General features: G+C 47.5%; 6 protein-coding genes across 6 annotated transcripts; 5 read left to right on the forward strand and 1 right to left on the reverse strand.

The window, feature by feature from the left end:
• Nucleotides 1-276: 276 nt before the first annotated feature.
• On the forward strand, nt 277-1,995 carry MGYG_01422 (hypothetical protein; the record flags this gene model as incomplete). The annotated part of the gene is made up of 1 exon (XM_003177296.1): nt 277-1,995. One exon carries the CDS (start codon nt 277-279, stop codon nt 1,993-1,995), a length of 1,719 nt encoding a protein of 572 aa, XP_003177344.1.
• Nucleotides 1,996-2,525: 530 nt separating this feature from the next.
• MGYG_01423 (hypothetical protein) lies at nt 2,526-3,847 on the forward strand (the record flags this gene model as incomplete). The annotated part of the gene is made up of 2 exons (XM_003177297.1): nt 2,526-3,440; nt 3,536-3,847. The coding sequence occupies 2 exons, from the start codon at nt 2,526-2,528 to the stop codon at nt 3,845-3,847; spliced, it is 1,227 nt and encodes a 408-aa protein (XP_003177345.1).
• A 591-nt stretch (nt 3,848-4,438) lies between these two features.
• On the forward strand, nt 4,439-7,314 carry MGYG_01424 (ubiquitin carboxyl-terminal hydrolase 21; the record flags this gene model as incomplete). The annotated part of the gene is made up of 8 exons (XM_003177298.1): nt 4,439-4,508; nt 4,573-4,717; nt 4,786-4,946; nt 5,002-5,188; nt 5,256-5,364; nt 5,431-7,014; nt 7,079-7,188; nt 7,251-7,314. 8 exons carry the CDS (start codon nt 4,439-4,441, stop codon nt 7,312-7,314), a joined length of 2,430 nt encoding a protein of 809 aa, XP_003177346.1.
• Nucleotides 7,315-7,921: 607 nt separating this feature from the next.
• On the reverse strand, nt 7,922-10,211 carry MGYG_01425 (ran-specific GTPase-activating protein 30; the record flags this gene model as incomplete). The annotated part of the gene is made up of 5 exons (XM_003177299.1): nt 7,922-9,770; nt 9,843-9,877; nt 9,936-10,001; nt 10,066-10,123; nt 10,195-10,211. The coding sequence occupies 5 exons, from the start codon at nt 10,209-10,211 to the stop codon at nt 7,922-7,924; spliced, it is 2,025 nt and encodes a 674-aa protein (XP_003177347.1).
• Nucleotides 10,212-11,335: 1,124 nt separating this feature from the next.
• Nucleotides 11,336-12,363, forward strand: MGYG_01426 (nicotinamide mononucleotide adenylyltransferase 3; the record flags this gene model as incomplete). Its single annotated transcript, XM_003177300.1, has 3 exons — nt 11,336-11,643; nt 11,738-12,011; nt 12,082-12,363. The coding sequence occupies 3 exons, from the start codon at nt 11,336-11,338 to the stop codon at nt 12,361-12,363; spliced, it is 864 nt and encodes a 287-aa protein (XP_003177348.1).
• Nucleotides 12,364-13,324: 961 nt separating this feature from the next.
• On the forward strand, nt 13,325-15,581 carry MGYG_01427 (hypothetical protein; the record flags this gene model as incomplete). The annotated part of the gene is made up of 2 exons (XM_003177301.1): nt 13,325-15,451; nt 15,516-15,581. 2 exons carry the CDS (start codon nt 13,325-13,327, stop codon nt 15,579-15,581), a joined length of 2,193 nt encoding a protein of 730 aa, XP_003177349.1.

The raw sequence follows: 15,581 nt of genomic DNA on the forward strand, positions 1-15,581 counted from the left end.
CATCTCCAAATAACTAAACTAATCATCTAGAGAAACAACGGCTGTGATTGTACACACACGCAGTTATGTTCTGTTACTATAAGTTTTATCTTTCTTTTCGCTCTGTACCCAGTGTTATTAGTATTACATAATCAAGACGCGTCGCGAAATTATTCAATATAAAAACGCGAGAATTGAAGTGGACCTTTTGCGGCTCAACTTTGGACTCAACTTGAACCCAACTTGAACTCGGCTTGGGTTCAACTCGGCATACTGAAGCTGCCTCATGTTTTCATTATGACCCGGCCGGTGTCTGCCAGTAGGACTACTGCTGGACGGCCCAGCGTGGCCAAATCTCGACATGCCCTTCGCAGGAGAAACTATCCGTCGCGCTCTCGCAATCGGCAAAGGCAACATCGCCTTGCCCTGGGTGGGAATACTAGGAGCCAGAAGACGTTAACTCAGCTTAACTTTGTCCTGCCGCATGACTCTTCGGATAGCGATGACGCCAATGGCGACTTCCAGCTTCTTGAAGCAGAGGCCTCTCGCTGCAGTGAGATTGAGGGTCAAAAACCAAAGAAACAAACTATGGAGAATCATGGAAAGAAGGGGAAGAGGCGACAAGACCATAGACCGAACAGAACGTTGACGCAGATGGTAAACGTTGACTGGACACATCCTCGTCCTGAAAGGAGTGATACTGGAGATCATGCTAGGCACCCACGAAAAAGACGCGGCGTTGAGATGGAGAGCATCCTGGAGTGTGCTGAAAATGTTGTGGATGAAGATGGCTCCTTTAACCCACCAGTTGATAATGTTTCCAACAAGGGCGAAAACGGAGTGGAAGCGATGTTGGCGAAACAGGAGCCATCCTATCAGACAATACTTTCAGAAAAGGCCCCTGGACATGGCGAGATGCTACCCCCAGCTAATCCTGTTACGCCTCGGAAGCAAACATCTCGGGTCATCCCTTCGTCTCAGTCTCCAGAAAGCCCTGAAATCACCTTGAACAGCCCGAGAACTCCGAGGAATATGAAGAATAATCCTCTTCGACTGTCGTTGGCTTCTCCTGAAGTTCTCCTCTCCCCATCACCCAACAAACGCAGAAGGTCATTGCTCAGGTTCGATGCAAACGATTATGATTCTCAGGTTGTGCTTGATGATGGCTTCGTTGGTAATTATTCTGCTCCGGGAAGCCCAGCCTCTGTTCTATCTTCCCCAAAAGCCGTTTCCGACCCGTCAGTCTCCTTTAGGGAGGAAATTTGTTCCCGGTTCAATGCAGCACGTAGGGAGCGCCAGATAGAAGAGGTCCAAACTCTAAACCGAAGGCAACCGGAAAGCATTGTTTATGAAACCGACGGTGAAGCGGAACTCGACTCTATCGAAGACGAGTGCTCGAATCTGCCTGGAATTAGTGGAGCACGGAAACTTGGGGATTCAAGTGGTCGAGATACTCCGCTGCTCGCACCCGAGTGTAATACTGAGCAGTCAAGTCAGAATCTCCCAACTTCGACTTACATGTCTGACACAATGTCTCTGTACTATACACGCCAACCGATGAGCTATGCCTTTGAGAAATTTCATCCATCACAATTATTAAGGGACGTCTCCGAATCTGCGAGGGATACGGAGATCGTTGAATCTTCGCAACCTAACCCTTTGCCTACCTTTGATTCTGGTAGCCAGGAAATTCCGGCCAAAGGACGTCCACGGGTCGAGTGCGAGAATGCCAGCTCTACGCACCAAAGCGATACAGAACCTAATCAGCCTCCGTTGTCTCTATCACCGGTGGTCCAAGTAGAATCATCTCAACGTTCCCAAGAGGAGGTGGAAGTGGAAGTTCCTAGTTCACAGACCTTGGAGACAGAGAATGGGTCCCGGAGGATAATAACTTGCAGTCAACTCCTCACCGAGAGTTTACTGGAAAGCATCCCGGGACCACCAGCCTGGATTTCAGGGTCCCATAATAACGATCTTAATGACCTTAATGACCATGCCGCGCGGCATCAAAGTTAGTTAACTTGCTCCTGGGCTAGATCGACAATCTTGCCCCTTTCTCCGTGCTATCCCCTTAACCTTGGGGCTGCTTCTTGGACACTATGGTTGCTCTGCGATTTCTGTGGTCATTAAGCTCACTGCGCTAGTTGCGCTGTTGTACCAGCTGGGACCCTCGCGGCAGGTTTGCTGGTTATGTCCCAGAGGTCAGATACACCAATCCGATGCATATATCCCATATATTCACTGTATAATACTAGTTATGAATCTTAGTCATTGAATATATTGGCGAGCTTCAATATTAGATGGTTATTGGGTCCTCAATTTTGTAGTTTGGTAGTTATCATGCTAAGTTGTTTCAATAGACTAACAAAATTATTTAGTTATTAATTAGTTAGCTCTGGTTAGGGCGCCTGCCATGTGATGAGAACATCGCCCATGTTTACAACAAACCACGATATCTTCACAGCTTCAAGCTACATCGTGCCTCTCACCGTTGACATCCTGCCTCGATCTCACTCACGTCAGTCACATATGGTCTTACTGTAGCTATGGATGTAGCTTACGACCACATCCAGGAGGAGAGCCTCGCTTCCTCCGGCAACCCCCATGACTCCGATAGCCCCGGCGAGTCATCGTCCTCCTCTGGCCAGCGGCAAGACTTGACCAGCGAATTACAAGACTCTCTTCGTCTGATATCAGCCCAACCATGGGGTGCCCGTCTTGGTGGGCTGTGGAGCAATGTACGGAAGCAGTCAGAGACTTATTACGAGGGTGCTCGCCAGGAGTACACCGCAGCGAGTGAGGAAGCCATCAGGGGATTCACCGGCCTGAGGGCTACCCTAATTGACCGAACGAGAGGCCTTTCGATTAGCGGATTAAACACGAATGATGAAACGGACGAAGCGGTAGGAGATAGAGGCGAGCCGTCAACGGCCGATGATGCGGCAACGATAAAACCGAGTGATAAAGCAGGTACTGGCAGCGATAGTGCAGAGGCAGAAGGCGAAGGATTCATTTCACGGTTCCGTTCAGAAGCGGCCAAACGACTAAAGGATCTCGAGAAGGCTGAGGATGCAGCAGATGAAGCTCTACTCAAGTTTGGCACGAATATTCGGAACTTCCTACGTGAGGCCGTCAGCATTGCCCCGCCTAGTTCAACAGACGAGAAAACGGATGGAAAAGTACTTTTTGAGAGCAGAGACTCGGATGGTAAGAGGGTTATACATACTACCCGATTTGAGGCTCAGCTTCATGCCATCCACTCTAGCTTAGAAGGGTTCTCAGAGGACCCCGCCAGTAAGGAGTGGGACATGTTCAAGGATAACTTCGAAGTCGAGAAGAAGACAGAGAACATTGCAACAGATCTAGAGAAATACCCTGAGCTTCGTAAGGCTATGGAGGCACTCGTCCCGGAGAAAGTCGAATACAGTGACTTCTGGCGTCGATACTATTTCCTACGACTTGTTATTGAGACGGAGGAGAAAAAGACGAAAGGATCTACTGAAGGGTAAGACAGTACCTTTCTACAGCAACGTATTTATGATAATATACTAACTAGAAAAAAGCATCTACGGACGAAGATGAAGAAGTTGCATGGGACGAAGATTCCGACTCCGACTCCCCTGCCACTCCACAAGCTGCATCTCCTTCGAAACCATCTAGCAAAGTTACAACGGGCAGTACACAAAGCAACGAACATCTACAACCCGAAGATCCGCGCCGTTCGAATGACCTCCAATCTCAAGCTGGGAGCGATGCAAGCTACGATCTTGTTAGCGGTGCCACAAGCCATTCTCCTAGTAGCCCGAAGGAGAAACTATCCAGCGCACCAGCCAAGGACGATGATAGTGATGAAGAAGACTGGGAGTGATTGCATGTTGCAGCCAGCGCTTGGTCCATGCAAATGAATTCTTTATTTCGTACGTTTGGGTTTGGTGTCCTTTGGCGCATGCGGGCTTCGTTACTCCTTGGGGTTTCAATTTGATTCTTTTCCATTGACCTCCTTTTTCCTATTTAATTTGGTGATTAGCTTTGTTCTTGATATCCTGGCCTTGTTGCTGTTAGTGTATCTTGGATCGGTCGGCAAATGATATTCTTGAACTATTGCTCTTAGCGTCTCGGTATTGCATTCGGGGCCTTTTCTATGAGAGAGAGGTTCGTATCAACATCTTCCAAGGCCTCCATTAAATATCTTGGGGGAGCTACTTCTCCCAAAAGAGTGGTGGGGAGCACCTCGTATTCACATCTAGATAAAGCCGCAGCTTCACATGACGTTGGCCCAATAACTAACTAGACGATGATTAACTAACGAAGATAATTACTTTTTCCCTTTGAGGGGAACCAAGGTTACAGAAAAGTGCTGGGAGATGGTCTCTGCAGATACCGACTCAAGATTATCCTAGGTTATTCTACCCATCATCCAATCTTCAGATATACGACGTGGAAAGGGAAATAAATAATCATGACCACTACAAATCTGGCCTTTAGGCCAGCTGTGCCTACACCAGCTGCAAAACCATCTGCTTCTGACCGTGAGATACCCGACACTATGTATATCATGAAAGGCCAAATTGCTTAGGGATGGATGCCATATAGATACTGCTATGATGGCAGAGTTGCTGCCTCTCGGAAACGGCCTCGAGACCCAGGAGCAAACCCACAACACTTGGGCTATCCAGGATTGGACAAGCTTACAACAGAGAGAGCTTGGTAAACCATTTCAGTGTGGAAGTGGCTCGTGGTGCGTTTCAAATTAACTTACGAGCCGTTTTTCACGAAGGCGACCTTTATGCTGATATTGGCAACTAGGCAAATTCTTCTCTACCCCCAGGGAAACGGCGTGGACAAAGTATCCATGTATTTCCAGCGATGCATTGACACTAGCCTGCCTTCAAAAGATTGGCATGCCTGTGTCCAGTTTGCTCTGGTTTTGTGGGATCCAAAGAATCCCTCAAATTATGTTTCCCACGGTCAAACTTCCCCAGGCATACCTCAGCCCGAAAAATCGACTAATCTAGATAATAGCTGCTGCCCATAGGTTTAACGCCGATGAGCCAGATTGGGGGTTCACCAGATTTTGCGAACGTAAAAAGCCTTCCGCATCATTGGAAGAGCCTGGATCCCCCTTTTCAGGTACCGAAAGTGTTAAAATAACAGCTTACGTCCGGGTTATCAAGGACCCAACGGGCTTGTTATGGCATAATTTTGTTAAGTATATAAACACAACAGTGTTTTTCTTCTATTTTGGCTGTGGCTTGAAGCTGATATTATCTGGATAGATACGATTCAAAGAGCGTCACTGGCATGGTTGGGGTAAGAAATTTAGGCGCGACCGACTATCTGAGCTGCGTTGTACAAATTTTATACCACATCTCATTGTTCAGAAAGGTTAGTAGCTGTAACTAATTAGCCTAATTAGGTATTTCTGATTTCCACGAGTAACATGAGTAACAGACAATGTACCAAGCGCCAACGGCTATACATGAGCCAGCGGATAAAGCCTGGGCGCTGCAGCATGTCTTTTGCTTACTCCAGACCAGGGAATCCGCTATCTCGCCAATCAAACTTACGGACTCTTTTGGCTGGGGGGCAAGGCACCTCTTTGAACCACAAGATGCGCAGGAGTTTTCAAGCATTTTATTATACAATGTCGCGAAAAGGCTTGAGGTTACCCCTTGCCGCGATGCCTTCAACAAGCTTTTTACTATCAAGAGCACGAGGAAGATGTCCGGCATTAAGGTTCCCCCAAAGGAGGAAGAACTCACTCATATAGAGCTCCATATCCGCGGCCACCGAACACTAATGGATAGCTTGAAAGATTACACCTCTGTTAAACTTATTAAGGACTTTGACACCGGGGCCATAGAGGGGACAAAAGATGTGGATACGCATACCACATTTAACCATTTTCCATGGGTTCTCACTTTCTACCTTAACAGAGTGGAATTTGACATTAATGCTGGAAAAATGACAAAGCTTACGGACTATCACGAATTTCCAGAAGAAATTGACATGTCACCATTTCTCTCCAACGAAGCTGATAAATCCCAGCCATGGAACTATATTCTCTTTGGTGTTGTGGTACATGCAAGTAGCCCATCTAATGCCCACTATTATACCTTCATCAGGCCGAAGCCAGATGGACACTTCTATAAGTTTGATGATGACAGAGTTACATTGGCTACAATGAGGGAAGCTATGGATGACAATTTCGGAGTCTTAAAGGCCAATCAAGTACAATTACCTCACAAGGCCTTGGAGCCTTATTATAATTCAAACAAATATCAAGAGAAAACGGCCACCATGTTGATCTATATACGGAAATCCGAAGCCAACCGCGTTTTAGCGGACGTACTACAAGACCAAATCCCCCCAAGGATTTATCCTTCGCCTGCTGCCTATGGAGAGCAAGCTCATTTGAGAGGTTTCTATGATTCTGGTCTTGCCAAGGAGGAAGCAGCGGCAATTAACGCACAGAGCAAGGAAATCAAGGCCAATTCTTCTACAGATAGTGGAATCAACATTAAGCTCTTCTCTATCAATGACTTCCAGAACCACCATGGGCTCGACTTAGCCCCCAAAACTGCAACCGACGGTAAGTCAGCGAGTTCTCTGCTGTACCATAATCTTCCAGAAAACATGCAGGTACAGGAACTTGCTACTACGGTAACAAATGCCCTGAATATACCTGGAAGAGACATTAGAATTTGGCCGATGGTAACTCGACAAAATGGTACCATTCGGCCAACTGGCACACCCCTAGAACCCCGGATGACGATGGGAGATGTAAGGAAGATGCATTATCCTAGACTTCCACAGGAATTCCAGCTCTGGGTTGAAAGTTACGACTGTCTTTATGGAGACAGAAATAGCCCCAATTCGTCTCTGGTGTTTCTAAAGTACTTTGACGTAATAAAACAGACAATTACCGGGCTTTCTTCCATCTATATCAAGCCGGATGACAAACCTGATGACCTGTCCCCCGCAATCTGCAAAGCAATGGAATGGGAGCCTAGCACTCCTATCTCTTATTATGAGGTACGTATGGTCGTAGACATTGAACGTTTAATGCACCCTATAGGCTAACTGAGCAATGTGATAGGAAATTAAACCAACCTTGATAGATAAAATGGACGAGAAGAAAACCATGAAGCAATTGGAAATTGGTAATGGAGACATTATTTGTTTCCAGCGCTTTCTGGCTCCTGCTAAGTACGTCTTGCCACGGCTACCCTGTTTTATTATCGAGCTATACTCACATTCTCCATTCATAGGCTGCCCAAGGGTATAACATGTGACAATGCCCGTGACTTTTATGCCTCTAGACTAGTCAAATAAGAAGGCTACCTTGGACCTTTATGTCCGTCAGGGCAGTATCTTGAGCTATGATTGAGCATCTTAAGATAGCAAGGATACATTGTATGTTTGGCCGTACTGGGTATGCGGGTCGCTATCTTACACTAGTTAGCTGTTGGAGCGGTGTGTATAACGGAAGTTAACATTGAAAATTGAATTAATGCTTAAACTTAAAATAAGGATTTAAAAGGGATATAAATATTTCGTGTCCCCTTTCCTTCACCCTTACTCTGGGAGTAAATTTAAGGTTGCGGGAAGTGGATCTGGTGTAACTTGTTAAAGATTCTCATTGGCTCATTGTTGAGCCTCATTTTTAATGGTGGGTGACTCGAGAATCATGAAGGGAACAACAAGCCAACCACCGCGTTGTGTGACTAATGTCAGGACCAGTACGCACTATACTTAGCCGAATAAGTATTGAATTTGACTGCGCTTATATGTAAATAGCGCTATTATTCCTGAGCCTTGCTATATTTAGCATTGTCTTTGGAGTGGGTAGATTGCTACATAATACAAAAGAAACAAGCTATTATCCTCTATCCTTCTGAGAAAAACGCTATCTAAAAACTATATTATATTCAAATGTTGTTTAGTTATGTCTTGTTGCTGATTGGGTTCTTAGAAATGAGTCGTTTGCCCTGTGAGGCTTGTTCGAGGGAGCCTGTCGTCCGAGAGCTGACAATTTTCTATCATTGTCATCAGTGTCGTTCTCCTTAGGAGACGGCGATGCAGGAGTCGAGGGATGCGGAATAGAAGGCGATAATGGATGTGATGATTCTCTCCGTCGCCTACTCCGTGGTGATTCGTGATATCTACCGACATGTTTGCTCCTCATTTGAGTAGTTACTTCATCAAAACCTTCGTCTGGGTCTATAGACTGCATCCGGGGCCTCAATGGAGTGCTTGCGACAGATCCATGTTCATTCTGGTACTGATAGTCTTCCCCACGCGGCTTTAGAGGGCTTTCATCGTATGGATCCCATCCGACCTTTCTTCTCGCTTCGGATCGGACTCGCTGTCTATGGTGTTCATCTCCACCTGCTCCTGTGGCAGACGACTCTTCGAGGAAGAATGTGAGAAGTTCATCTGTGATGGAGAGATGGGATTGTTGCTGAAACTGTTGAAGGGAGGTAAGCCGCAATAATGTTTCCAGCAGTGATAGCGAGGTTCGGATGTTATTGAATAGAGGGTTAGACACCGTCAATGACGATGTTGGTTGGACTGAAGAAGGGGGAATAGCAATCTGGCTTGAGGTTGACTCATGCTTATTGGGTATACTCAGCTTCGCTAAATTGTCAGCAAGCACATCTTCTTTTGTGGCTGTAGCAGGAGCCGTCTCTGTTTCAACTTCATCATTGTCATCATCGTCAGATTCGACCTCTTCCTGGTGGACCTCAAGAGCTATCCATTCTAGGTCGAGCCCAGGGGGGAACCGCCAATGTTCAGGGATATCGTTTTTGTATTGTACCGGATCAAGCGGTTTATGTATACCTTGGGATCCCATCAGTTGAGCATCGATCTGTGCTTGTTCATCGTCATATGGCTCAGATGTTTCAGGCTCGTCACTATCCTCGGGATTAAAGTATCCAGTAAGTTCTTCTCGTTCAACCATTCCTCGTGGTGGAACCGCATTTATATCTCGCTTGAGAAGAAGCACGGGATTATTGGCTTCACCTTCTGTACCAATGTTTAGAATCTTTCCTGTGTCTGCGTAAAAAATCTTGGATATCTGGTGTATGGGTATAACATCCCTAATGCCAGCCTGGGCTACACCTTCAAAAGGTCCCGGCTTGGGTTCGTCATCCTCAAACGCATGAACTCTTCCATCATCAAGATCTTCAGTAATAAGTATCTGGTAAGCAAATTCGTCCGCTCTAGCCTCGCCCCGAATGTTGCGTTGTTCTCCGTATTGATCAGCGAGAACCACATCCATAGGTACGCGACATATTTTCACTCTCGCCTTGTGTATGGCTTCTTTCCACGTAGTCTCCCGGATGCCCTCTTCGTCTGTCGGCCGAACATGACTTGCAAACAGTAGATATACAGACAGTGTGAAGGTGGGGCCAACCTGCACTGAGCGGGTTGGTGTTAAAGAGTATTGAGTGTCACCAGCTGTTAGAAATGTGCTAGCCTGCAGTAGCCGAGACGGTGAGACAGTAGAAGGTAATGTAGTCGACAATCTTGCCCCTGAAGTAGTGATCGCTAAATTTATGAGCGGTACTGCGTCCTCGATGCGATCCAGAAGAGTTCTTATCTCCATCATGACAGCATTTATCTCAGCGTCAAGTTGCACTCGACGCTTGGCCGACGCTCTTTTCCCATGAGCCTCTTCATTACCAACGACGTGGGCTAATCGTTGGCCTAGATTCTGAATATCTAATCTTAGTGCCTTTGTAAGATTGACAGCAGATTCAAGAGAAGTGTTGCCTCTTGCTGCACTATAGTGACGCTCAGATTAGGATTGGACAATCATAACAGATAAATGTATAAGGTGGGATGGTCAACCCTACATGAGCTCAATCATATCAATAGCGGGAGATATAATCTAGTAAAGTCAACCGAACCGTGTTCTCATGAAGAAGAGGTGGAACTAGTGTACCTACTTGTATTTTGCTTTGAAGGCGATTTTGGAGAGTCCTTAGCTCCTCTCGCTCGGCTCCATCGACTTTCTATTTTGGGTGTTAGCAGACTCCCCTGAGATTACATGTATGCTGGAGTAAACAGCTAGCTCACCTTGAGCAACTTTGAAGACTGGCGTAATGCGTATGTAGCCGTTATGGCTATACCAGACCTGCCATAAGTCAGTATTTTTCACGTCTTTCCTTTGTTTTACTTTTGTATATGAATTATCTAGAATCATACCGGATGGCATAGTTCATAGCCTGCTGGGTGATCTGTGGGCGAAACGGTCAGTTGCAAGGGTCAACTCCCACTGAGTGGGATAATCATATATTCCAGCTTAGCTAAAACAACCTACTTTCGAAAGAAGTAGATCCATGGCTGAAAGGTCCAAGATCTAGCATTTATATCATGGGATAACGGGTATCCAGTGAGGTATATCCCTAGGTGGCCGCAAGATGGCTCCTCCACGACCGCATCAAAGTTCACAGCCGGGTAAAGCAGACACTATATGCACTTATAGTGAATCCTAGCCTATTAGGACTTGTTCTCGTGCATGTGTATCTGGGGTGTGCCGTCCTGGTCAAGCCTATCCCCTTTCCTTGAGGGGTCAGCTAGCTGTGGTTAACTAACCAGTTAGTCAAAGTTGATGAAAGCGAGTGGCCAAAAGCTGCCTTTGAGCTTCTTCTTCTTCTTCTTCTCGGCCTGTCAAGTCACTTCTGGCAGCTTTCAAACATCCCTCTCGGCTGGCCTTCTCTTCTTTCTATTTCGTCTTCATCGTCTCTTTTTTATATATAAAATGACAGGAGAAAAAGAAAAGAGCAACATGCTGACTCAGCTGATAGGCAAGCACTGGGACTAACCCAAGACAGGCAATTCCAGACCTCCCTCCGGCCTCGGCGGCAAAAAAGGCTCGCGATATTTCTTGCCGGCGCTTTAACCGGAAAGCCAGAACGAACAACAAGGAAGACCAAGAGTTTTTCTCCTTCTCCTTCTTCTTCTCTCTTCTTGCTGAAACGTCCGCAACTTCAGCCTGTGACATGCATCGTCGACTGGGAAAGCAGACCCTTCTCGAGATTTACACACGCACAAAGCTGTGAACGGGCTGCGCATTGCTCTCAAATTCGTTAGTTGACGCTTCCGGGAGCTTAGTTAACAAGGTATCTAACTAACTCGTCACAGGCCTGGAGCAACTCCCCGCTTTTTTCCCACCAGGCAGGCAACCAAACTCATCGTCGCCTAAACATCGACACCGTCTGCCTCGCAGCCATATTATTAGGGCGCCGCAACCAGCTCAAGCATACACGCTATCCGGCGGTGCTTTCTCTTGGTTTATCACTCCGGCTGATCCGTTGGCCGGAAGAGCTTGGTGCTTGTCTTTACAATGGCCGGCAACAGCGGGGAGTCACTGCAGGCCATTAACGGCATAGACGGTGCTATGGCGGGTTCGGCGCAGGAGTCCTACTCGTTTCCTAACGACAGACTGAAGAAGGTCATGGACGACCCGTCAAAGACCCCCTTGCTACTCGTTGCCTGTGGCTCGTTTTCACCCATTACCTATTTACATCTACGCATGTTCGAGATGGCGGCAGACTTTGTCAAGTTCAGCACCAAGTTCGAGCTTATCGGAGGCTATCTGTCTCCCGTGTCAGACGCATACAGAAAGGCCGGTCTTGCTTCTGCATCACACAGGTTGGTTTACTGCTCACCCTCCCCGGCAGCCATAGAGATGATCTACCTCCGAGTTTCAGTAATTAACATGTGAATTTGTTTTCCATGCATATAGGATAAACATGTGTCGATTGGCTGTGGACAAAACATCAGAGTGGTTGATGGTCGACCCTTGGGAGGCTATACAGAAGGAATACACCCCAACTGCAAAGGTTTTGGACCATGTCGATAAGATCATCAACCATGACTACGGCGGTATAGATATTGGAGATGGCACAAAGAGGCCGGTGCGGATAGCTCTACTTGCCGGAGCTGACCTGATCCATACCATGTCGACACCAGGAGTTTGGAGCGAACAAGATTTGGATCACATCCTTGGGAAATACGGGGTATGGCTCTATTATCCTCCTTTCTGTATTTCGTTTAATCTATGCGGCTAACACGGTTGCTCTGATATAGACATTTATTGTCGAACGCAGCGGCACTGATATCGATGAAGCCATTGCCGGCCTGCAGCCATGGAAAGAAAACATATATGTCATTCAACAACTCATCCAAAATGACGTCAGCAGCACTAAGATCAGATTATTCCTCAGACGAGAGATGAGTGTTCGCTACCTAATCCCGCGTCCTGTGATCGACTATATCGAAGATCATCACCTCTATGAGGATGACGGTAACAGCACGTCAACCTCGAATCTCCAGGAGAAAGGGAAAGGGAAAAGTACCTCGGCAAGCTAGAGCTGTTTTCTTGGCTTTCCTTTCCTTTATAATGCAAGCTCGGATTAAGAACTTTCCTGAGTTTCATGCCTTGACCATTTATCAATTAGACTGCTGTATCAGTTTGGGAATATCTGCCAGGAGGCATCTGGAATCATTGGGTAAAGGCTTCCTTTCTACTTTAGAACTGATATGATACCCTATATGGTAGTTTGGGTTGCCACCATCCTTTTTATACTCTTCGGCTTCGTTTCTTTGCATCTAAAATCAGTTTGCTCGACAAGACTCGCGGCACCTGTCGGTTGATATATATCTAGGCCGCTGCTCTAAACCAGTCTACGGGCAACGTGGGGAGAGAGCGAGAAAGCGACTGTTGGGATGGAGGTTCTTTTGACATACAGCGCCCTTTGCTTGATTTGTTGGTTGGCGACATGGCTGCTGCTATTGCATCCGCCCCTCCTGATGCGCATGACGAGAGAGATGAGCAGTAATGGGCGACCTCCTTCGTCTCCAAGGAGTCGGCAAGTCATCTCTCCGCCTGATGCTTTTGACTGTATACTGGTCTCTGGTGGCTGGTTGCTTTGCGATCTATGCCGTTGCATGGTCATCCTGGTCTATCGTTTCTGCCCACCCACATTGTATACCAGGCAACCACTGTACTTCAACTCCGTGTTTTAGTAGTTAATAGACTTTGCTTCAACTTCACTATGCCCTTGCATATCTTTCCTCTCCTGGCTATATATAAATTGATGCCCGATAACCGACTCTGTCCACCTCTTAGTAACACCGAGGGTTTAGGCCTAGGGAGGTCACGGGACCACCATCGTCTATCAAAAGATCTTTTGCTTCGTCGACATCCCACTTACGACCATCACCATCAAACACACGAGCAGCGTCTCCACGCCAACAGACCATCGGATAGCTGGATTCATCCTTCCCGAACTCCATATCCACGGCCCCAACAACTCCTCCGGTCATCAACATGTCCGCCCTCGATTCGTGGGAGGATGACCCCGCCGCCCAGGATGAGAATTTGTCCAAGGAAGCAGAGAAGAGCCTGAACCTCAACCAGGCACCACATGCACAGCAACAGCAGAGTTTCCGCCCACAGGTAGCCTCATTCCAACCCGGCGCTCCTACATTCCAGCCTGGCGCTGCTTCATTCGTCCCCGGGCAGCAGTTCCAACAGTACGGTGGTTACCAGCAACAATCGCAATTCTACCCGCATGCTGGCGGATATGGAGGTTATCCTCAACAACAGTATCCCCAATACAACCAGCAATACATGCAGCAGCCAGGGGGCTACCAGGGAGGATACCAGGGTGGGCAGCATGCCGGCTACAACCAGGGCTTTAACCAGTATCAGCAGCAAGCCCCTCCCCCACAGCAGCAGGGACAGTGGCAGGCACAGGCGCAGCCAGCTGCCGAACAACCAAAAACTGCTGCTGCCGATACCACCGCGGCCGCCACTACCCCTAAGCCAGCCCCTCCGGAGCCCTCGAAACCATCATCAGCATCCCAGCCACCCAAAGCTAAAGTATTAACGATCGGCGGGGATATTCCTAAGTCCAAGGCACCTGCAGCCAGCGCTACTTCTGCCACGGAGACTCAGAAATCCACGGGTCCTGCGGCTGCGGCTGCAGGAGCTAAGGTTACAGCCACAAAAGCCATCGAAAAGACAGAGAAGAAAGGCACTTCTTCACCAACTCCATCATCGGGACGGTCGTCTCCCGGACGTGCCGATAACAAACCCGCAAGCCGTGCTGCCGATATTGTTGCAAAGGAACAAGCAGCGGATGTTGATGAAGCTACTCTAAAGGAAATTTACGGAGAAAAGCGAGAGCATGTCAACCTTGTGTTCATTGGCCATGTTGATGCTGGAAAGTCAACATTGGGTGGAAGCATCCTATACTGCACAGGAATGGTAGACGAACGAACGATGGAAAAATACAAGAAAGAAGCCAAGGACGCTGGACGTGAGACCTGGTATCTTTCGTGGGCCCTTGATTTAACCAACGAGGAACGATCAAAGGGTAAGACTGTGGAAGTAGGTCGAGCCTTCTTCAAGACGAGCGGAGATACCCCTGATGGACCCATGACACGACACTACACCATCTTAGATGCCCCCGGCCACAAGTCATTTGTTCCCAACATGATTGGAGGTGCCTCCCAGGCTGATGTTGGAGTTTTGGTTATTTCTGCTCGAAAGGGTGAATATGAAACTGGTTTCGAGAGAGGCGGCCAAACTAGAGAACACGCATTGTTGGCTAGAAACTCTGGCGTCAAGAAACTGATCATCGCGGTTAACAAGATGGACGACCCAACTGTTGAATGGAGCAAAGCACGGTATGATGAATGTACGACGAAGATTGGAAAGTATGTTGAAGCTTTGGGTTACAAAAAATCAGACCTCCACTTTATGCCCATCTCTGCACAGAGGACCATTGGTATCGATAAAGCTGTTCCTAAGGATATTGCTCCATGGTATGACGGTCCCGGACTACTTCCATACCTTCACAACATGAAGATGCCGGAACGAAAGATCAACGCGCCTTTCATGATGCCGATTAGCGCCAAGTATAAGGACATGGGAACCGTTATTGAAGGCAGAATTGAATCCGGTGTCCTTAAAAAAGGATCTACCTGCATTCTCATGCCCAACAGAACCGAAATTACCGTCACCGCCCTTTACGGCGAAACTGAAGATGAAATTCAAACAGCTACATGCGGCGACCAGGTTCGAGCTCGTCTTCGAGGCGTTGAAGAAGAAGATATTCTCCCAGGTTTTGTCATGTGCTCCCCCAAACGACCCGTACATTGTGTAACGGCCTTTGAGGCTAAGATCCGTATCCTCGACTTGAAGAGCATTCTCACAGCTGGATTCAACTGTGTGATGCATGTACATTCCGCCATTGAAGAAGTGACTTTTGCCGAACTTCTACATAAAGTCCAAAAGGAGACTGGACGGAAGAGCAAGAAACCACCAGCGTTTGCTAGCAAGGGCCAAACCATCATTGCTCGGCTGGAGATCGCCAGCGGTGGGAGTGCCGTTTGTGTGGAGAAGTTTGAAGACTATAATCAGCTTGGACGCTTTACCCTACGTGATCAGGTTTGTTCTCCTAAAGCCTCCCAATACAGTTCTAAATGGCACAGTACAGCTAACATTAGAGTAGGGTCAAACCATTGCCATTGGAATGATTACCAAGTTGATCACCGATCCCACCCCTGCCGCTGCTTAA

This window comes from Nannizzia gypsea, genomic scaffold (genome assembly GCF_000150975.2).
Source record: "Nannizzia gypsea CBS 118893 supercont1.1 genomic scaffold, whole genome shotgun sequence".
NCBI classification, from domain to species: Eukaryota; Fungi; Ascomycota; class Eurotiomycetes; order Onygenales; family Arthrodermataceae; genus Nannizzia; species Nannizzia gypsea.